Below are 23,652 nucleotides of genomic sequence, written 5' to 3' on the forward strand. Positions count from 1 at the left end.
TTTAATTAAATTATTAATAACACTTAAATAATTATTGACAGTTTTAATTAATTATTTAATAATTTATTTATTTAATTCATTTTGGCACTTTTGTCCCCTTCATCTCTCTCCTTGAAATAATTTTATCTGTCAGCCTCACCCATCAAACTAAGTGGGCGGGGTTAACGCTGCCCATGCAGCTTCTCTAACATTTGATTGGTTGCCGTGCAAAGTAAGTCAAGACAGGTCAATCCTAGATAATCGATTGCTTGTGTGGACTTGGGGCAGCCAGGTATCCCAGAATGCATTTCAAATCACAGGCAGCAATGGTGGTGGTGTAAAGTTTTAAAATGCCCCATTTTTCTGTCACCAACTACACTTTTAATAGTGTTTTAGCCGTGAATGTCGCGGTGTAATCTTCACATGTCTGGTCAGGTTGTCGACATAGAACATGTTTGCAAAAGTGCTCAGATGTTTTCAGAGATGTCACTAGCTCTGCTAACAGTCAGCTGACAGAGTGCACCGAGCTCACAGCCCCGGTGTTCCAGCTTAACTTAACGACACCAGCGATCAGCTCAACAGGCCCTCAGTTTACCTGCATGCATCCTCCTCCTCACCTGTCAGCGGTTGTTTAACACCTGCTGCTAATTCAAGAAACACGCCCACATCTGATGTCCAATCACCGGCACACAGCTTTGAAACCTCACCTGAGTTTTAGCTCTGTGTTAAACGCTGGACGTAATTCACTCAGGTTTTGTCTGTCGGGTCACGTTTACTTTGCTGTTTTATTTACAACTGAGCAAATCGGTTTGGCTGAGGTTAAAGTTACGTTTCATAACTGCATAGTTTTACAGACGTTTAATGGTTCACTGGCACATGTGTTAGACTGAACCATTCGCTTTTCTTTATCTGGTGTGTTTTAGATTTAATTTGAGATTAAACTGACTTTTGAAATGTTTTATACAAAGAGGAAAGAGAAGGCGCATTTCCACCGAGAGGAGCAGAGTTTGCAACAGCATGTTCACCATGCAGACTGCAACCTGGACAGAAATATTATATCATCTGTTTTTTAATAGTTATTCAACTGTATTCTAAGCACCAGCAAATTTAGAATTTTTAGAGTTTACTTAACTAAAAATAAATGAGGTTAACATATAATTTGTGTGATCTTTTTTTTTTTTTTTTTTTTTTTTTCCGGTCATGTTATGTTTAACTGTCAAAGGCTTGTTACAAACTATGAAACACTTCGTGCAGACTTCTGGATGTTAGAAGAAAACTAATACTGCTCATGAATGAGACTAAAGGCAGGAAGGTGTCCTTTAAAACTAAACATGTTAGTAGGACCTCCCTATTTATATCATAGTTTATGATATAGCACGTGTATTTCAGTAATAGCCTACTTATTTCAGTGTAGTGGTGAACAGTCACACAGCTCACGTGGGCGTTATGTGTGATACTCCTTAACTATAATTTATCCAAGTTAACATCAGTTAACCATTCAGACAGTTCTTTTGCAATGAAAAACATAAACACCCATGCTGCCGGTAGGTTTCTGCTGTGCCAGCTGTTTACATTACAGCTGCTTATGCAGTAACCATGGTAACAACGGACTCTGAGCGGCTGGATCGACGCAGGCCAGACAACAATTTTACATATATGATCTTAAAACAGGACACAGCCATTATCCGTCCTGGCCTCATATCAAATGTGAACGCAGACTGAGTCTATGTTTGACGTTTGCTTTATATCTAATCTTCCTCTCAAACATTTAAACAGCAGCGAGTCTGCAGCTGAGGGAATACAAACTCAAATTGTCGGAACAGGTTTGCTCGTTTCTTGCGTGTATTCATTTGGTGATTTATTAAATGTATAACTGTTATTCTAATCTGCTGCTGAGTCTCTTACGCTGATGAAAATGCAGAAAACACAGATCACAAACACCTGTTCAACCAATCACTTTCATTCCACTTTGATCTGCGACAAACTGACGGTTCATCTCTGTTACAGTGTTGCGTTAGACTGCTATATTTTCTTGTTCTTTATGCTGTAGATTTTCACGTCTCTGGAATAGTTGGCAGTAATAAGGATGATTTTCTGTAAAATCATATTGATATGACCCGTGACATATTCGTAGATGACAGTTAGATTAGTCAGCTGGGAAACTGGGTTAACTCAGAGAGCTGAAGATATCGTGGATATGCTGACCTCGCTCCGTGGTGTACAGGGCCGTTTACCTTCATGATTAATATTCACAATAAAAATATTAGCCGAACATCATGAAGTCTGTATGTGTTTCATAGTGTTGAACAACCTTTGTACAGTTAAAGCCAGCAGTTACTACATGACAGAAACTCCAACGTTATCTCTTTTATGCGTTTATACGCAGGTCACGCTGATTACTGAACAAAAACCCAAAGATCAGCTGTTAATCGAATTTATTTCCTCTCTCTCCTCCTTAAACATGTTTTTAATGTTAGTTATAATTCAGAATTGGCGACTGAAACACGTAGGACACATAAGAACATCAGGAAATAAAAACCCGATAAATATAACCTCAGTAAAAGAAGTCAGTGTCAGCGGGGGTTATTACAGCTGTGTACCAGGGTCTGCGCTTTGTCGGTGGTAATAACAGCTCGATTGTTTGCGAGGCGAACGGGTCTATCCCACGCTTTGCCGTGAGACTGGGCAGACATCTCCGAAATCATCGAAGCACTTTCGCGAAGAGGCTCTATCTTGACAAACCGACCAGACATATGAAGATTAAACCACTACATTCTCGGCTAAAAAAAAATATTAAACCGGTATTTGGTGACACACAAACAGGGTTTTTCAAAGTTCAGTTCTGTTAGTTTCCACATGCCGGTTGTTGTGTGCTAAAAGCAATGGCCACCAGGCCAAAGCAATGGTTTTGACTCGATCAGCGTTAACCCCGCCCCCTGTGTTTGATGGGTGAGGTTGACAGATAAAATTATTTCATGGTGAGACCTGAAGGAGTCAACTGTGCCAAAATGAATTAATTAAATACACCATTAAATAAATATTTAAATGTGTCAATAATTAATTAAAATGTGAAATAAATGAATAATTAATTAAATGTGTCAATAATTAAATGTGGCAATAATTAATTAATTACATGTGTCGTAAATATTTATGTAATTAATTATTTCCGATTTTAATTAATTATTGCCACATTTAATTAATTATTGCCACATTTAATGGTGTATTTAATTAATTCATTATGGTAGTCCTGGTGTTCCATAAGTATCTACCTATTTATGCAGTGTAGCATTTCTCAATCCTAAATTACATAATATTGCATTGTGTGAGTATTTTACTGATTTTAATTAAATGATAAAACTTCTCAATAAAATTAGGTGATTCATCCAAGATAGAAGTTTGTGTTACCTTCTTCATAGAAAACCATGCATCTATATTTCTGGCCTCCTGACAAGCAAAATAATGTTTGGAATTGTTTTTGTGATCTGTTTTGTGTTATTTGGGTTTTATATAAAGGGAAATCTAATAGTATAAGGGATTCTTGTGTTAAAACTTAGCCTGGATTTTTCAGTTACTGTAACTACCACATTACCCAGCCTTAAATTGGTATGTATATATCTCACCTTTCAGACCTGATCATCTAAGCTGTCATGTCAAGCACGTCCATTCCTCAGAGAGGCCATTTAAGTGCCAAGTAACGGTAAGAGTTGTGACTGGGTCTCTTGCTTTCATGTTTATTTTAAGTTTACATTTTGGTCATGTGTCTTCATCACAGGCCAATAAAGGGCAGTTTTGTTTAGAGATTAGCTGCCACTCAGAAACTGTTAATTTCCATTTGTATCATGTCTTATGGTTACTTTGTATATTATAATAACTGAGTTCTCTGTGCTTCAAATATGCATTTTCTGAAATGTAGTGGCTGGTAGTCCATGGGTTTTGGCAAAACACATTTCTGATCAGTCATGCTGCTCATGAAAGTAACATGAACAATCTTGAGGTTGATCACAGAAAATGGCAACCAATGCAGCACAAGCTGCACTAGTTATCTAGAGTGTCCTTTTTGCAAAGTGTTTTGTTAATGAAGTGAAACTACAATACAAGTTGAAAAAGAAAAATTGATTTCTCATTTTTCTCAGGCTTGTACGTCTGCTTTTGCTACCAAAGACCGCCTGCGATCTCACATGATCAGACATGAAGGCAAAGTGACCTGCAACATCTGTGGCAAAATGCTAAGTGCCGCCTACATCACAAGTCACCTCAAGACCCATGGGCAAGCTAGCTTCAACAGCCCATGTAACAATAAAGGTAGGCGCATATCTCCTTCCCTTATTTGCTCACTTTTGCATTTGTAATAATATTGCTGCGGTAATGATTACAGATGTGCATTTAGACGGACAACGTGGCTCCAATTCCTCTCAAAATGAAGTCAAAATTATCTTTTTGTGGGGGCTGCCATATTGCACTTTTGGAGCCCAAGTATGAACAGTAGTGACTTGAAGTGGAGTTGCTGCATCACACTCCCACCCATACACCCGCTGGACGTAACCGCGAACAAACCCACCTACACTTTTTATATAGCCCAGCTGCTCCAATTTTGAGGATATCTGCTGATGGGTTTACCACGACTGATGGTTCGTTAAATGAAGGTGAATACAACCATGTTGCTATAATTTAAAAAGACACAGCTTAACATCTTATAGTTCTACAACATCTGGCATCACTCTGTAGCCCCTATTGTTAATGTGTTAGCTAGATTAGCCTTTAGTGTATGCACTGTGTTAGAGGCTTGTTGCTAGCTAATTAATGATGCTACACGCCTATGTTACTTTCATAGACTTGGTTTGAATGATACAGCACTACTTAGATTTTTAAATATTGTCCTTTGAGATTTTAACGTAAGCCTGAGGATGATATAAAAATGAAGATTTAAGCAGTTTTAGATCCATAGCACTCACAGAGCACTCTGCAGTCTGGTAACATGGAAACTTTAAAATAAAATATTAGATTTAAAAACACACCAGTGGAAGGTTAATAGAAGTGTAATTTGTTCTTTTCATTTAATACCAGGATCCAGAGTTCACCTTATTACTCACAGACACATTTCACCTGGGGAAAATGAGTGAAGGATACCATCAGGACCAAGCTAGGTGTTGTGGAGCCAGAGGTTTCCAGAAACTTTCTCCCTTTCTTTCATCACTGCTGTCCTATGCCAGATTTTCGGTTGTCCCACTGAGAGAGACATTATTTCAGAAACATCAGGAGGAATGAAGCAGGACTCATTATCTTCACTAGCAGCTCCCTCAGAGGGATATCTTCTTCAGTTCTCCATCGTAGACCCATCACAGAACATCTTTAAACCCAGCACTTCTTAAACAATGTGACTGGCGACCTTTGCCTTGTGTAATGTTAGCAGTAGTGCACATCATCCTCAGATAAAGCACAGAGGACCTGGACTTTGACATAACAATGTTGTATTCAGTCCAGTAGAAAGATATTAAAATTTAAAATACATATTATTGTTTCTTGTTACTCTTGTATGAATGGCTCTTAATTAATTTATGATAAATAACACACTATTAGCAAAACACAGTGTGAAAGTTTTTAGTTCAATATACAAGTAAAGACCTTTGACGTTCCAAATCATGTCCTTTTCATGCAGCTGACTACAGTCAGTGTTAAAAGCAGAGGCTGTGCAGGTCTGAGATCAGCAGGTTTCTGCTGAGTTACTGTTTATGCTCCTGTATAGTGAGACCAGTCACCTGGAGGTTAGACTTTTATCAATAAAATGGCTGCAGCTTTCACTGACAGCTTCTCATGTGATACCTTTTAGTCTTAGTACTGTTTTCATCAGTTAATTTTGGAGTTACTACAAAGAGTGAATATATAGGATCATTTGTCTGTTGCCACTTGGGGGTGCTGAGGTCTGAATCTCAGGGCAGCATCTGTAATCACAGAGAAAAGAATCATTACAAACAATGAAATGTTTATTTCATTTCAAGCCCATCTGTTCTCTGATTGGATAGTTAAATTTGTGATTGACATGACATTGGCCAATCAGATGAAAGGAAGAAAAACAGGGTCAAAATTCGTACTTGTAACTTGAAACTTGAGTGCAGAGTTTCACACGTATTTTTGGGCTAAGTCCACACACAAATCTTTTTTACACGCACACAAATTCTTTTTACACATACAAGTCTTGATTTACAAGTACAAAACTGATTTACAAGTACAAAATATTTATGACCACAATTTGAGCACATAGAGTTTGAAATCCTTTTTGTAACCATGTTTCTTACAGGTGCCATTTGTGGTCCTTATACATACACAGTACGGTAATATTACGTTGAAGCAGAGTACGTATTACTCCGCGAGGCTCCTCGGTAGCCGTAATGCTCCGACAATCCATCAAGCAATGCAGCTTTGTAGCTTACCAAAGTCGTACCAAAACATTTTTTGAAAGGTTTCTGAGCGCTGTGTACCACATAAAATTGGTTCGCGGTCAGTAAGCACAACCAGAATTCATACGTATGGCACACTGTCGATTTTTGAGAAAATGAAAGGATTTTAGGCGTCAACGCGTTAGCGCAGCTCGTTGATGCCGTCCAGCCCTACGCACGGGGTCATCTGCGGTAACTCGTTAACGGAGATTTGCCCCGTTAATGCAGCTATGGCGTTAACGTCACGCTGACAGCACTAAAATGGTAATCTCCAAATGTTTTCTTTTTACCGACCAGCTCCTCTTTGATAGCTGCTGTGTCCATCTTGTCGTTGCCTGCAGGTGAAGCGATGGGGGAGGGGGAGTTGTGCTCAGTGAAGGAGAGAGCCGAGGCAGAGTAACGTTGCATAGAGACAAAAGTGGGCGAAAGAGAGGCAAACTTGCGGTTCCACAAGTATAATTATAACGTAACATAGACTATATCATATAAACGATATTGTCACATCTCATATCTCGTATAAAAATATATCGATATATTTAAAAACTTGATATATCGCCCAGTCCTAATATCACAGTATAATTTGAAGCAAGTGCGGTAATGATATATATCACGATATATTCTTTTCTTCTGTAGAACGTATTTTACACACTATAAGGCACACTTAAAATCCTTTAATTTTTTAAAAAAATCGACAATGTGCGCAGAAATCGGTCTTTAGTACGACTTTGGTAAGCTATGAAGCTGCACCGCTTGATGGATTGTCGGAGCATTACAGCTGCCGTAGTCAGGAGCCTCGCGGAGTAATCTGGGTCCAAAACTCTGTCCGCTTCAGGTCCCAAAGTCAAACAAACACTACGGCATTACTGAGAGTTAACAACTGTCTAAATTCTTTCATCTTTAATAAAATGATCAGCGTTGCTGCTTTACCAGGTGTAACAATTAAGTTTAACATCCAGGCATCCATGAAAACAGAATTTATTAAATTCAACGAAGTTAGAAGTTAGCAGGAAGTTAGCTCGCTAGTTTCCACCTAAACATGATATAGCATGTTCTGACTGAGAGATTTCTGAAAAAATTAAACGTACAGCTCTGCTATCACTTCCAACATGAAGTGGAATGAAGACAGAAAACTAAACAGCAGTGACGTTTGTAGGGTTACTGAAGTTTGACTAGCTGGTATACAATGATGTCCTACGTGATCACTAGCAAAACAGCTATGTTAGCATAACATTAGCACAGTGAAGCTGAAGGATGAACGCAAACTTTTTTCTACTCGATAAAAGTTAACGTGAGGGTTTCTGGTGGTTAGGGACAAATGCAATTGCATGGCAGGATGCTATAAACGGACCAAACTTCAGTCAGGAGAACAACTGAGATAATCCATCCACAATACGAGGTTAGTCATTAATATACTGCAACAACATGGGAATAGAGCAGCTGCAAGAGAATTCAGCATTAATGAATCAATGGTATGGAAGTGGAGGAAGCGCAGTTTTTGGCTTTCCCCATATTCCAAAAGTGCTTTGACTCTTTGCTATGACTGTCACCCGGCATAATTTGCAGATGTTGTTTGCAGCCGCTGTAATGCTTCCGACCAAAACAGGCGCAGCTTGTTTTGGTCGAACATGCGCTATCGCGATAGAGCGGTATAGTCAAAATCTCTACCGTTGGCCAAATTTATATAATTTCTACCGTATACCGTTTATACCGCCCACCCTTAGTAGCCTGTGACAAAAACACATAATTTGTTCCCAGTTCTCCAGCTGAATCTTTGAAAAAATGCCAAACATAGCAGTTTGACAGCTAGAAGATACTATTTTTTTCTTTTTCTTTTTTTTTTTTTAATGAATACACTTTACATAATTACTTACTTACTTAAAAATGCATCGTTATAAGATTATTACCTAACACGAGACCTGAAAGATGCATCTGGCTCTTCAGCTGATCATTCCATCTATCCATCTATTATTCACTGAAGCTTCATCAGAAATGGTCTAATTTGAAGGGTAACTTTCAAAAAACTATTCTTAAGAAAGGGGAAACGGGAAAGGTGGAGGTATGCTAAATTACACAAGAACTGGACTAATAATTAGTGACATCAGGTCTTATGAAGTGATACACAATTTCAGATTTTTGGTTTAATTTGTCATCAGTATGTAGAGTGGAGGTCAGGAGTGATAGTCTAATGCAATCTGTACCACAAGGTGGAGGCACTGTTATGGTTTGCAGCTCCATTTCAGCCATTGGTATTGGGGATCTTATCAAAATGAAGAGAATTATAAATGTTGAAAAGTACTGAGAGATTTCGATCCACCGTGCATTACCATCTAAAAACGTATTTGATTGGAAATGGCTTCTCTCATTCTTCAACAATGATGCCAAAATAGACTGCCAGTCCTTTTAGCATCATTGCTTAAGCGTACTTCAATTGAAAAACAGACACAGTTATGGATTGACCTATCCAGAGCCTGGACCTCAACTTTAATTTGACTGTGGTATCATCTTGACAGAGAAAAGAACAAAAGGCAGCCAACGGCCAACAATATTCCTGAAGACTACTTAAAGAAATTTAAAGAAAGCTTGCCTAAGAGAGTTCAGGCTGTGTTAAACTGTAAAGGTAGCAATATTGACTTTCAAGCCTGTTAAAATTGTAAAAACTCAATTTTCCCCTTATATACTGTATTTCCATTTATTTTCTTGCATTAAAAAATGACTACACCCATTTCCAGTTTTCCTGGAAAGTCATAAAGAAATGAAAGCTGGCTCAAGACATTTGCACTGTACTGTATACTTGAAATAGTCTTTAATGATTTTTTTTGTTTTCTTGTGAGATAATGGACTCCACAGAACTGTACAATATCATGTTATAATTATATTTTCTTACTGTGGTTGTGCAGGTTTAAGTGCTGGTGGAATTTGAGATCACCTTTTTTTTTGTTTGTTTGTTTGTTTGTTTGTTTGTTTGTTTGTTTACATATTTCTTATAAGTAATCCCTAACTACTAAACTGCACACATCACATGAAAGGGCAAATGTTAGAAGTTGGCCTGTTTAGGTGATGTCTACAAAGCGTGTGGATTATAAAGAAAAGCTTTCAGAGGAAAACCTGGTCTTATTAGGGGAAATAGCATATCTCTAACCTTAGATGGTAGATTTCATTTCTAGATATTTATTGTATTTATTAAAGCTTTCAAAATGTGACCACCCAGATTTCCAAAATCCTATCCCAAAGACTGTCTGCTCGTAGACCAACGAAGTGTCTCAAAGAAACCTGCTTCCAGGAGAAAAAAATGTTAGTGTAAATGTATCAACACCAATTGAGAAATGTTACATAATGGGAAAGTTTTTAGGATAAAAATTTGACCTTGTATTTTCACATTTTTACTTTTAAGATGTTTTCACTTGTGTTTTAAAATTACAGTTACCTAAAAGTAAAAAGAAAAAAAAATTTTTTTGTGGTAAACATGTTGCAAAACCCGCTGAACGAGCAGTTTATTATAAAGCAGAGGACCAAGATGTCTCATTCTCAGCTGTCCTCTGTCCACCACATGGATTTGTAACCACAAAGCACCTGTGATTCATGAGCAAATCACTGCAGACACAAAATCCCTCATTCTTTCAACCAGCAAAAATGAAGTTGAAACAGAATTTTGTATATCTGCAACTGCTAATGAGTTATCCAGCATAAATGCAGTGACCAGTATGCTTCTGTGACATTAGTATTTGCTCAGATATTTGACAAGCGTTCAGTCCACATGCCAGCAGTGTCTTCTCACTTAGTTTCTACCAGCATTGTCAGTTAAAGAGGACTGTTAGTTAATTCAATTTTATTTATATAGGGCCAAATCAGCCTCAAGCGCTTTATATTGTAAGGTAAAGACGCTTAATGGACCCAGCAATTAAATTACCTCTTTGAGTGAACATTTGTCAACAGTGGGAAGGAAAGGGCAGAAACCAGTTGGGTGTGATGGGAGGAAAACAACATAAAGGCACACTGTGGAAGCGCGACAGATATTATTGATAACTACTGATTTAATGCAGAATGCTGAGTGAAAAAGGTGAGTGAAGAAGAAATGGTACTGGTCTCCAGCACCATTGGCCTATTGCAGCATAACTAAGGGAGGTTTTAGGGTCTCCTGATCTAGACCTAATTATATGCTTTAGCAAAAGGGAATGTTTGAAGCCAAATCTTAAAAGTAGAGACTGTGTCTGTCTCCCAAATCCAAATTAAACTGGTTCCACAGAAGAGGAGCCTGAAAGGTGAAGGCTCTGACTTCCATTGTACTTTTAAATACTTACTGATCCATTTAGAAACTGTGGCTGTTACCATGTTGTACAGTCAAAACAAGGGCATGTCTGAAATAATGGTTTTTGTAAATAATGAGTATATATATTAATAACTTGTTTTTCACTTCATACTGTCCAGTAATGGTGGAACATGGTTTGATTTCCAGAGACGGGATATAAAAAGGGCAAGAAAGGTATGGCGTTATTTTTGTGCCACTATTCTGAGTGCACGTAAAAAAAAATTTGAGCGCACGTAAAAAAGGTTTGCAGGTGCAAGCGTTGCATTTTGAGGAGAAATTTATTTTGAGCGAAGAAAAGCTGAATTTGAGTGAACAAAATTCATTGCTGTGTGCAAAAAATGTATTTCAGTGTTTGCTATTATCCACACACACACACACACAATAGCAGCCCCTCTCGCTCAGTTTTTGCATTTGCGCTTGCTCGTAATGTGTTGCTCACACTCTCAACATTTCTGCCTGTGCGCGCTCAACTCTTTCTCTACACCGTTATATTTGTGCCACAAAACCAGCCAATCACAGACTTGGATGCAAAAAAATCTGATTGGCTGTTCTGGTTTCCAATCAGCTCGAAATGAAGAAATGCAATATCCCAGAATCCATTTCGTCCAAAACTCAAACGAGGCAGTGGCGGAGGAACACAGATTGGCAGAGTTTGAAATTTTACTCTGTCTGGGTCACAAAAAAAACTTTTAAGATATTTTCATGCGAGAATGGTGCTGTGTAAACTTCTAATACCTGCTCGATTTATCAAGACATCACATATTTACATAACTGCTCTGACGATTTCGGAGATGCCTGTTACCCACCAGCTAACCGCATAGCTGGACTGGTCATTGGGCATACCGGACATTTGCCCAGTGGGCCGATGGTGATTTTTCATTTTTATGTTTGTTTGTTTGTTTGTTTGTTTGTTTTTGTAACGGTATAAACAATGAAAGGTGGTGGATTAGCCAATTGGTCATGATCAGCTCTGGGCTGGACCAATTACAGTACATCCGTATTGAGGGGAAAAGGAACGCGATTCGTCCCGTACTTTAGCTACAATGAAAAAAAGACACAAAGCTGGAGTTATTCTGTCTTTACGTTGCACAGCTGCCTCTTCTCCCCTCATTCTCTCCCCTCCCTCTCCTGTTGCTACTTCAATCATGAAACTGATCAATGATCAGTTGATCGTCTCTCTTGTTTGTTTATCGCCCACTTTGCGCCAGAAACAGGAAACCAGTGGATGTTGCGCTAAACAACAACAGCAGCACGTTCAAGCTTGATCAGCTGTTGTTAGAATTTATTTAAAATGAATATCTAGTATCAGCTGATGTTTGCTGGAGCCACAGCTGTAAAAGCTGCTGCTCATGATATTGGTTTGGAAACATGAAGGTGATTCAAATCATACATATATACCAACAAGACAGTGTACGTCACTGTCACAACAGCGTTTGTTTTAGTTCAAAGGCTTTATGGTTTTTCCTACAATACCTGGTGGTGTAGTCGGTGATTTTTTTGTCAGTTGAGCCTTATACATTATGTTTAACCCGAGTGACCACCCGGTCAGCTGGTGGGTAACAGGCATCTCCAAAAACGTTAGAGCAGTTATGCAAATATGTGATGTCTTGATGAATCGAGCAGATATTAGAAGTTTACACAGCACCATTCTCGCATGAAAATATCTTAAAAGTTTATTTTGTGACCCAGACAGAGTAATATTTCAAACTCCGCCACTCTGTGTTCCTCCGCCACTGCCTCGTTTGAGTTTTGGACGAAATGGATTCTGGGATATTGCATTTCTTCATTTCGAGCTGATTGGAGACCAGAACAGCCAATCAGATTTTTTTTTTTGCATCCAAGTCTGTGATTGGCTGGTTTTGTGGCACAAATATAACGGTGTAGAGAAAGAGTTGAGCGCGCACGGGCAGAAATGTTGAGAGCACGGGCAACACGTTGAGAGCGCGGGCAACACGTTGAGAGCGCGGGCAACACGTTGAGAGCGCGGGCAACACGTTGAGAGCGCGAGCAACACGTTGAGAGCGCGAGCAACACGTTGAGAGCAAGCGTAAATGCAAAAACTGAGCGAGAGGGGCTGCTATTGTGTGTGTGTGTGTGTGTGGATAATAGCAAACACGGAAATACATTTTTGGCACGCAGCAATGAATTTTGTTCACTCAAATTCAGCTTTTCTTCAAAATAAATTTCTCCTCAAAATGCAACACTTGCACCTGCAAACCTTTTTTTACATGCGCTCAATTTTTTTTACATGCGCTCAGAATAGTGGCACAAAAATAACGCCATAGAAAGGAACTTAAAGCTTAAGTGTGGAAAATCTTTCTTTACTTCTATTTTCTATGGACAGATTAAAGGTGTACAAGCATGCACCATGTGTGTATTGTAGTAACAAAATTCAGTGTAGGTTCAAATGAGAGACAAGCCATGATTTAAATGTCAACCTACACATTTGTCAATATTTTTGTTCTGTAACTGTAAATTTAAAACACAAGTGTGGAAAAAAAATTACAAGTAAATATAAATGTTTTGTACTCGTTTCCAAATTTTATTCTAGAAGCACTGACATTCTTGCAACATATTTAACTTGATACCCATGAGTCATACTGTCAGAATCCTCGAAGCACAGGCCAAGATGGAGGAATGTTACCCTCTTTTGCCCTAGCTAATCAATCACCCAAAGACCCAGACATTTATAATTTATTTGAAAATCATATATTTGGCCTTGCTTACCCTAATAGAAAAAAAACACACACACAAAGTTTAATTTGAGAGACTGACATTTTGGTTTTATTTTATACTAGAAAGGCTAAAACCCTGGTCGAGGTGTTGTACCCCATTCCCACCTACACACAACTTGACTAATTGATCAAGTTGACTCCAAGAATAATGGCAGTGCTCCCCTTGTTTATGTAACCCAATATGTGTCTGTATTTCTGAATAGGCATAAGTGACTGGCAGTGGAACCACTCAGGGCCACGAAAAGGTAATCCCGTAGCAGAAATAGCAGAAATCCCTAATTATTTAAGCATAACCTCTGCAAAACGTTAGTGGCCAGTTTTAATTCATGTTGTACCATGTCACCTAAGTACAAAGAGATTTTTTTTCTTGAAGCACTGGTACAGTTGAGGCTATTCTCATGTGTAGATAATAGATATTTTGCTAATGTAAGGTTAAATTTCATGAAGCAGGATCAGTAGATCAATTAAATTAACCACAAAAAGGACCATAGCACTCGGGGTAGATGCGCACTCCTTTACATTTCATCACAGGCCATCTGCTATTACCGAGCTGTCATTTCTGTCTGGACTTTGAAATTTAGATTTTCTTTTTGAGAACGGATCACAAATGACCCAGCAATGTGCCAATTATCTGTGGGCAAGAGTGAAACTAGTCAGTGATCCTAAGCTTACCTAGGCCTGCTAATTACTGGTCTAAGACCTACACTGCAGTGTGTGTCCAACCTTAGGAATATGCAGAACTTAAGATGTCCTTAATATGTTTCTGTTTAAATTTTTTAATTATAACATTAACAATAATTAACTGGTTAGTCTATTGATCCTGCTTTTTGAATTTACCCCTCAGGTGAGTTGACGGTAGGAGAGATTTTAAATAACTCCTTCCAAGTCCTAATTGACAACTCTCATAAAGGTAGGTTTCTTCAAATATATTACCACAGTTGACACTATGTGATAATGATGTATTGATATTTTCAGTCACCCACAGCCGAGGAGCTGAGAGGGCTGTTGTCTCCTTGTTTTGAAAGGGTAATATGTATCTATAAGGCTGACCAGCCCTAAATGTGTTTTTTGTTTGTTTGTTTTTTTCTTTTCTAATACAGATGCCAACAACTTACACAACAGCTCTGCGGCTACGACACCTGTCACCAACTCTGCAGCCAACACCTCTGCTGTGAACCGCAGTGTCAATTCCAGCAATGCTGTTACCATCACAGCTCAGATTAATACTGCCACCAGCACCGTTAACATTACATCGCCAGTTAACCTGCAGCACCCTGTCACCATCACTGGCCCTGTGAACCTGACCTCTGTTGGAATCCCTACAACAGCACACATGAATATTGCCCACCCGGTAGCTATCACCACTCCTATGCCCATGAATATAACTGGGCCACTCAATATTGCTATGAGGCCCATGGAGTCTATGCCTTTTCTTTCCCAGGTTCTGCCATCCTCCCCTCCTTGGTAGATCTTTTGTTCCTCATGTAACAGTTAGTGATGTTTTAACTGCCTAATAACGGACAAAGCCATTAGATATTAGTAAAATCTCCCTCTAAATGAGTTGATAGTGTACTGGGCATAAAAAGGTGAACTAATGTGTCACATAGATGGTAACCAATGATTGTTACTTACAGAGGTCAGCATTATTACAACATTATGTGGTAATTATGAATTTTATTTTTAGTTAATACAGAAAATACATATTTTTGTAACTTAGCAATGGTCAGAAATTAATTAATCAGAGTACTAGCATGTACATAAATTGTTCTTTTATAGAATATATATGCATTTTGTTTTATGCATTTTACCTTAGGACATTAGTAGAAATGTTTTAATAGGGGAAGACTTTGTTGATTGTGAGTTGGGGTTTTTTGTTTTGGGTTTTTTTGGGTTTTTTTTTGCCTAATTCAGTGAACCTGAAAAACCACAGTCCTACATCATATTGATGCAAAATCTGTAAATCCAATAATATGTCCAATAATATTGATAAATAGTTGTCAAACCTATTAGTTGGATCCCTGAAGGCAGAGCCAGTCTTACATGTCCATGTTTTAAAGAGCTGTCATTGCTTGCTTTCAACGTCACGAATGAGCTCTCATGCTCAGGTAATTCCAATTTGTTACATCGTCATCATTTAACCAGATAACATGTGATTTCATAGTTTGGGAGAAGTGGAAATAGGTTTAAGCCAAAGAATTTTATAAATGTAATTTTGCCCATGAATGATATTTTCAAAAAGAAGGGGGGAAAACTTTTAACCAGTATGGAGATTTTTTTTTTTCATCTGAAAACCAGAGAGAATAAATTGTTGCCTTTAAAGAGACTAACACAGTAGATGCTAACGTGTCCTGGTCATCACACGATTACGCTCAAATGTTTCCAGGACCCAATATATTGCTCAAATATGAATTCTACTTTTTGTACCATTTTAATGTTTGATAATGCTAATATTGATGTATTAGTCAATTGTATTACTCACAGTTGATCATGTGAACAGTTTTAATTACACCTATAGACTCAAACCAAAAAGTAGGTTCTTTCACTTAAACATGGTTTTAAATTATTGGGCAGTTATTACACTTCCAGCTGTTCCATGTTAAACTACTTTGTATTTGCATTTTACCCTTTTACAAATATGTATAATTTTACTGTAATGGTTGACATTGAGCAAACTCAGTGCAGGAGTCTTTACCGTAAACGCAATATACTGTAGGGAGACAAACCATTTAAGATCGTTATTGTCAAGTTATTTGACAAGACACTGTTGATCTTATCAGAGTGAGAAGTAAAAATTATATTGTGCAACTGGACATCTTAAAATATGGATAATGTGTGATGCTATACTGATATTTAGGAAATGTCTTAATATTTGTGTTGCTTCTTCTTAAGGAAATGTTTTTTTGTCCTTTTTAGCTGATTTTTATTTTAGTGGACTTCTCAGTATTTTATATTTGATATGTTTTAAAGTTAAATCAAGATATGTTTATTTGGAGTATGTTTTGATAAATTTTGCGCCCCTCCCCAGCAGAATTTCTACAGTTAAAGTTGCTGGAAGCACAATCATTCCTTACTGCTGGAGACAAGTTTATGTGGAACTAAGTTTGGGGGGGTTGTATTATTTTGTATTTGAACGTGACAGGTGAAAGTATTGCTTCCTGAAAAATGTCACTTAGGCTTTGCCTGTTAAAATCCTGGTATTATCAAAAGTCAAACATTAAATTTAGCTTTTTTTAAGACTTTTTAAACGTGAAAGCCAAAAGAGAAGACATTAAATTTAAGTGGCGCAGTCCCAAAGTTTCTGTGGTGTGTTCAGTTGGTTAGATTTTTAATTTAGTAGATAGTGGATCCCATCACTGTCCATCATTTGTGTCAACATGTCAGACATTTTACACTGACCTTTTTTTCTTTTTCTTTTTTTTCTTTCAAACCAATAATGTAAAACACTATTTTATTGCCTTTACCCATGGTAGATAAAGCCTTTCTATTAACTACATGTTATTGGTGCAAAAACTTCATCAACACTGATGTGGCCGTCCAGCCTGGAGAGAAAGGAGAATAAGGAGTCTTATACATAAGCCTGGTGTCACTTTATTTTTATTATGAGAAAAATCCCACTAAAAAGGAAAACATGTTTTACTTGCTGCAGTTTTTATACAGCTGCAAATGTCCAAAAACATTTGGACGCACTCACAATTTTTTAAATTTTGCCCTTTGTACACCATCTCACTGGATTTTAAGACAAATAATTAGGATGTGATTAAAATGCAGACTTTCAATTTTAATTTAAGAGGTTTTACATAAATTCTGTATTAACTATTATGAATTACAGCAGCTTTTTTTACAGGCCCCAATTAGACAGCTGACAAACAGTTTCATGGCAAAGTGACACCTCTTCTTTTATTATTTTTAGCTGGTAAATTATCTGGACATCATTACAAATGTTGAATTTGCATGTGGTAGTTATTAACCTCAATATGAGTGGGAGTCAAACCATTGGTTACACTCAAGAAAAAGAAGACCAGGTTAGAAAACATTTTGGTTTTGTCTTGGACAAATAAAACCAATGTTATCATTTACCAGAATAGTAGGAAGAGATCCGAAGCATACTACATAATTAGTCAAACAAAGCCTTGGCACGGGCATGTACGGCTTCCACAAATGTTTATTGATGACATGGCTTCTGATAGGATTAGTAGGATGAATTCTGAAGTGTACAACTATACTTTCTGTTTCTATTAATGGCAAATAGATAATGTTGCAAGGTAGACTGCAAAAACCAGCCCAAGAGAAAAAGAAGTGAGATATGTTCATTGGCCAAACCAGTCACCTGGTGTCAATTCATATTTTCAGTTAGTAAAGACAAAACTGGAGACCTAGGCAGATGTCCACATCTTGGTGATGTCCATGGGTTGAAGACTTCCAGCAGTCATTGACTGCAAAAGATAATCATTTTTATTACCGTTGCTAAACATTAGTAAACAGATAAAGCAATACTTTTGCTAAACTATTGACTTAAGGCAGAAAATGTGCATCTTAATCACATCTTGGTTATTTTTTTAATTTAATTATATTGGTTTTTAATTTTTTGGTTTCAAAATTAAAATTGCCAGTGTGGTGCTTTAAGCACAACATAATAAAAATGTTATTCAAATGCTTGTGGATTTAATTATACCTTATCCCTCCAATACTGAATACTGAGTGTTGTCTGTCATCTCAGATTACCAAAATAGGAAAATGGTCATAGTACAAAGTTATCTACATGTTGTCCACTCCAAATGGTGCTACTAATTAGAGATTGAACATGAAGCCATTAATTACTTCTAGAATAATCCCCAGTGCAATAGTATAGTAGGACATTAGGTCTTGCTTGTATTTCCATTAGCTGTGGCACAGTGTTAGTAATATCAAACTATAGCAGCACAGATCAAACCTGTCAGCAGAGAAATGTTCTCGATGTTTGTAATTTGTTTAGGAAAGTTATCTGTTGCTAGAAAGAGAGAAATAAACTACAGCCTTATTCTGTGTAAAAGCAGAGTTTTCTCTGTAGGTTTCATATGCTTCCTTATTTTATTTATTTTATTGTTGTTGTTATTGTTTTCTTGTCACTCTAGCAACCTAGATAATTGGGATAATTATTAAAGAACATTTGCCTAGGTGTAAGTAAAAGATCAAGATGCTAAAGGATGGGTGTTGTGTTACTGATGTTATTACTTAGTGGTTTTGACAATTTGCAACCATATGCATGCAGCATCCACTAAGTTGCCCTTAGAAGTTACAGGCTCATGACTAAATGTTTACATACCGTTTCCTGCTGTTTCAGCCATTTAATTTTCATTTGTGCCCCCTTCAGTTGAGACTTGTGAGCTTGCACATATTCTGCTGCTCTCTTGGGCAGGAATAGGTTTACAGAGCACATTACATCTGGAGATGTCTGCTTGATTGTTTGAAAGGGTGAACATGTTTCCTGGCTGTGAGTGTCTTGAGCAACATGAATATACAGTTTTTTGATACTTGGATTTTGTAGTTTGTCACCCTTTTACAGTGTAGGAACTCCGTAGCACCTGCAGTAAATGGTAAGATATAGGGACTACAGGACAATGGTACATAGAGGGGCATTCTAGTTTGGTGTAACTGGACAATGACTGTCAGTCCCACTTCACCTGGCTCATCTGTATGTTGGCAACTCAGTTGTTTAGCTCATTAATTTCATTTTATGTATGCTAACAGTCCACAAGGGAAGGTGCTTTTAATTTTGAATGGCATTATTTGTTGAAAATATATTTCCTGGTTCTTTTGTTTGTTTGTTTTTGTTTTTTTGTTTGTTTTATGTTGCCTGTGGATGATGAGTTGATTAGAAGGTAATTAGAAGGGTGAAGATTTTTTTATAAAAACAAAAACACTAAAAAAAAAAAAATACAGGATGAAAGCTTAGTATGTGGTGTCATTTGTCCTTCTTTAGTGGCTGGTTAACAAGTGTGCCTAAAATACTTTACAAGACTTTTCTCACACATTGATACTTCCTCTTCTAGTTAAGCTGTGCAAGAGAATAGCCTTGTGAAGGAATCCTTCATTAGTTCAAATGGCCTAGGGTCCTGCATGGCCAGTTTTTGGCTTTGTTCTTTAAAGCTAACAATAATGAACTTAATGTTTTCTACTTAAGGACTAATCTTGAAACACAAAGTTATTGATCTTTAAAAGCGCATGCTCCTGTTAACGTATCATTGACATTTCTCTGTGTGGTTTCACTTTGTAATCCAGCCTAATATGAAAAACAATTTGTTTGGCCAAATAATTATTTGAGTTTCATTTTGCTTTTTGTTTTGTTTTTTGGTGAAGTTTGTAATTTGGCAGATGTGAAGGCAAATGAATGTATATCTTTGTATAAACCATTTAGTTCAGAAGACATGTTAGTTATGACACACAAGGAAAAAAACTTTTATAAATCCTTTTTGTATTAGAACATTAACAGTGGTAATTTTTGTATATATGAAGATTAGGCTTTCTGATTAGCAGAAAGGTAAAACATTCCTACATTTTTTTAAATGTATGTCCATTGAGAATAATTATGTAAACATATTTCCAATGTTTTATGTGCCTTTTATTTTAATTTGTTTAAATAAAAGAAAAGAATCAAACTTGTTTGTGGACCGTCTGATACAGAGGAATTTCAGTACTCATTCAAGATAAATTTCTGGAGTGATGCAGATGCGAGAAGTTGTAGTGACTAATATTTTTTGTTGCTTTTACTAGATTTAGTTGAGATTTCTGAAAGGTTATCAGGTTATCTTTGTCGAACTGTTCAGTAAATCTTCTTGGCATCGTTATTATTCTTCACACAAACCTTTCTGTGATGTGAGGATTGTCAGCCTAACTACAGCTCACACTTTATGTTATCTGCACTCAGATTGGATGTTAGTCCGTGCATGCTACACTGTCACTTTGACAGTCCAGCCAGATGAACCTGTGACACACCTGCATTCTGAGCATATTTCAGATCAACACTTCCTGTTTCATGTTTAACACATCAGACTCTGCAGCTATCAATGTCAACATCCAGAGCCTTCAGGAACTCATGGCAAACCTTATTCACCCCAGGGCCTCTGCCACCAAGAAGTTGTTCAATTGCCTCATTGGCCTTACCCCCTGTGATGGACGAGTCATCCCCCTCTGCTTCCTCTATAGAAGATATGTCATTGGGATAAGGAGGTCCTCCAAGTATTCCTTCCAACACCTGACAATATCCTCAGTTAAGGTCAGCAGCGCCCCACTGTACACAGTGCAGGCTTTCCTCTTCTGAGTTGCCTGACGGCTTGCCACATACTCTTTGAGGAAGTCCAAAAGTCTTTTTCCATGGCCTCTTAGAACTCCCCCCAATCCACGTTTTTGCTTCTGCCACTCCCAGAGCCGCGTTCTACTTGGCCTGTCAGTACCTATCATCTGCCTCCTAAGTCCCACAGGCTAGCCAAGCCCAATAGCTCTTTTTCCAACCTGATGCCCCCCTTCATCTCCGGTGTCCATCATCTGGTTCAGGGGTTACCATCATTTAATAATGATAGTAATACATTTTATTTTAGGTGCCTTTCAAAAAGCTGACTGCCACTTTACACAAAAAGAGTTCAAAACTAGCAATTAACTAAAATACCCATCAGGTCAAAAATAAATTTAGTGTATTTAAAACCACAAAGAACAGAGAATTTATGTGACAGGTTAAAGACAGCCGGGTTAAGCAGGTATGTTTTGAGATGGGATTTGAAAATGAACAGTCAGTGTTACAAATGTCTGGTGGGAGGGAATTCCAGAAAGGTGACACTCTAAAGCAGGGGTGTCAAACTCAAATACACAGTGGGCCAAAATTCAAAACTGGAACAAAGTCGCGGGCTAACATTAATATTTATTGAAAAAAAAATCTTCCTCCAGATATAAGAATGAATCTTTTCTTATGGACTCAAATAAGTTTTGCTGGAAAACTGAATATGGAACAAGCAAAGCTCAATACTAAACAATATATATATTAGCTGTATAATACCAGTAGGCCAGCTCTAATAGTAATTTGGTATGGCTTTGCGGGCCAAATGTAATTAGGCTGCGGGCCAAATTTGGCCCGCGGGCCAGAGTTTGACACCTATGCTCTAAAGACTCTAGACCCCATGGTAGTCAGACACACAGGAAGGGACAGCAAGATGGAAGCAGTAGTTCAGAGAGGTAATGCGGTTGTAGATTGCATTCAAGGTGAGGAGTAGAATCTTGAAAACGATACGGCATTTAACAGGAAGCCACATGTGTTGTGTGACTAATGGAAAGTGATCTGGTGATGATCTGAGTAGCAAGACTTCTGGACCAATTAAACCAAAATGAAGAGAGTTGCAATAATCGACATAGGATGTAGCCAAGGTGTAAACAGTGATGGCATTACTATTGAGTGAGAGAGATGGATGGAAACAATTCATGTTACGAAGATTAAAGTATGAGGGGGTCTCAAGTTCTGGTTCACGAGTGACGGAAGAAGGGAGCGGGAGATCAACAGACCGATTGGTGCTGCGGCTGCAGTGATACGGACGCTGTACCAGTCCGCTGTTGTGAAGAGAGAGCTGAGTGAAAAAGCAAAGCTCTGAATGTACTGGTCGATGTACGTCCCTACCCTCGCCTATGGTCATGAGCTGTGAGCTGTGGGTAGTGACCGAAAGAATGAGATCGTGGATACAAGCGGCAGAAATGAGCTTCCTCCGAAGGGTAGCTGGCCTCTCCCTTTGAAATAGGGTGAGAAGTTCAGCCATCCGGGAGGGGCTCAGAGTACAGCCACTGCTCTACCATATCGAAAGGAGCCAGTTAAGGTGGTTCGGGCATCTGACAAGGATGCATCCTGGGTGCGTCCTTAATGAGGTGTTCCGGGCATGTCCCACCAGGAGAAGGCCCTGGGGCAGACCTGTGTTGTGAAGTGTTGAAGTTTGTGATGTAAAATATAAAAAAAGCTTCAAAATTTAAAGATGGTTTGATAAAATTTGGGAATATCAAAATTCATTATTATTTTGTCAACTGAGAGTCAACAGGGCATATATTGATGTTGGGTTTTAGAAATACTAGATGGTAGCATGAGAAATGCTAACCTTGACAACACTAATCTAGTTTAAGGTGTGAGAAATAAATGAATAAAAGAAGCTAAAAAGGATGTGCTTCTCCCTAAATTTGTTCAAATAATTTACAAATGATTTGCATAAGGGTGATGCAATGGTCCAATAAAGGTTTGTGCGATGCTTCACATCGTCTAACCAAGACTCAAGGGGAACCTTGAATGATATAAGTGTCATGAGTCGAGTGAGTGTCTGGTGTCCATCTGGACCCTGACTTTCCCTGTGTTCACCCTCGTGAGTGGTTCTTCACCTGCTTCTCTCACCTGTGATTCATCGGCGGCAAAAGCAGACGGACTCTTAAGGCCTGTGCAGTCCTTCACTCTTTGCCAATAAGCTGCTACCTTATTTTGGTAAGTAGGCTTTCTTGTCGCTTGTAGTCTATGTATTTTGCCTTATATTTAGCCTGGTCTCTTTGTTCTCCTAGTTTCCTTGCCTCCATTAACCTTGACTGCAGTTTGTTCTCCTGGACACTGGCGGAACTTGGTAACGACCTTCAATCCTGTTTGCAAATCTCTCTCTGGAAAAACACTACTACTCACAAGACTCACCTGTCTGCCATCACTCCTAGATTCACGAAATCTCAGGGTTGGAACCTTAATGCTCTCACTCACTCCTCCATCCTGCCAGACACTCACTGCTCCACTATTCCCAAAGCTTCTCGCCTCCCACCAGCCAGTAAGCTAAAACCTGTTCAACTCATACTTGCCTTCGTCACCTTCGTCACTACTCTGGAGCTAATCATTTTCCCTATTGTAACGTGGCTTGTATTTAGTGGTTGAGAGTAGGCGGAAGAAACGCTTAGCAGGAAACTCGTGACCACACTGGTACTGGGAATTCCAAAGAGCTTGTCCTTTCATAAACACACTCTTCACCAACCTTACAAGGCCGAGCTGAACGGCTGCTGTCTTATCATACATGATGTTCAGTGTTCATACAACCCATAACGTTACTTTAACTTAGGGAGGTACAGATATGAGGTCCATCTCAGTCCATGCGTCCATGTGCAAGCCCGTTTCTCCCACACTCACGGAGGGCAATGGCACATACTTGTGACATCACTAAACATTAAC

At 38.3% G+C, this 23,652-nt stretch overlaps 1 protein-coding gene across 3 annotated transcripts in view; it reads left to right on the forward strand.

Moving 5' to 3' along the window:
• The window catches only part of LOC146374297 (vascular endothelial zinc finger 1-like), a 36,966-nt gene extending 16,873 nt beyond the window's left edge, over window positions 1-20,093 (forward strand). Inside the window, exons 3-7 of one of the 3 annotated variants that reach the window (XM_084950350.1) lie at window positions 3,607-3,676; window positions 4,113-4,281; window positions 13,658-13,699; window positions 14,299-14,364; window positions 14,555-20,093. In XM_084950350.1, the coding sequence (XP_084806476.1) occupies window positions 3,607-3,676; window positions 4,113-4,281; window positions 13,658-13,699; window positions 14,299-14,364; window positions 14,555-14,922 (715 nt within the window). In that variant the 3' untranslated portion in view covers window positions 14,923-20,093. The remainder of the gene's footprint in view (window positions 1-3,606; window positions 3,677-4,112; window positions 4,282-13,657; window positions 13,700-14,298; window positions 14,365-14,554) is intronic. The other 2 variants (XM_084950351.1, XM_084950352.1) reach the window with 2 other exon arrangements.
• Window positions 20,094-23,652: the final 3,559 nt, after the last annotated feature.

The sequence above is a fragment of the Perissodus microlepis genome, chromosome 14, assembly GCF_051167445.1.
Source record: "Perissodus microlepis isolate ML-2025 ecotype Zambia chromosome 14, ASM5116744v1, whole genome shotgun sequence".
Taxonomy (NCBI): Eukaryota; Metazoa; Chordata; class Actinopteri; order Cichliformes; family Cichlidae; genus Perissodus; species Perissodus microlepis.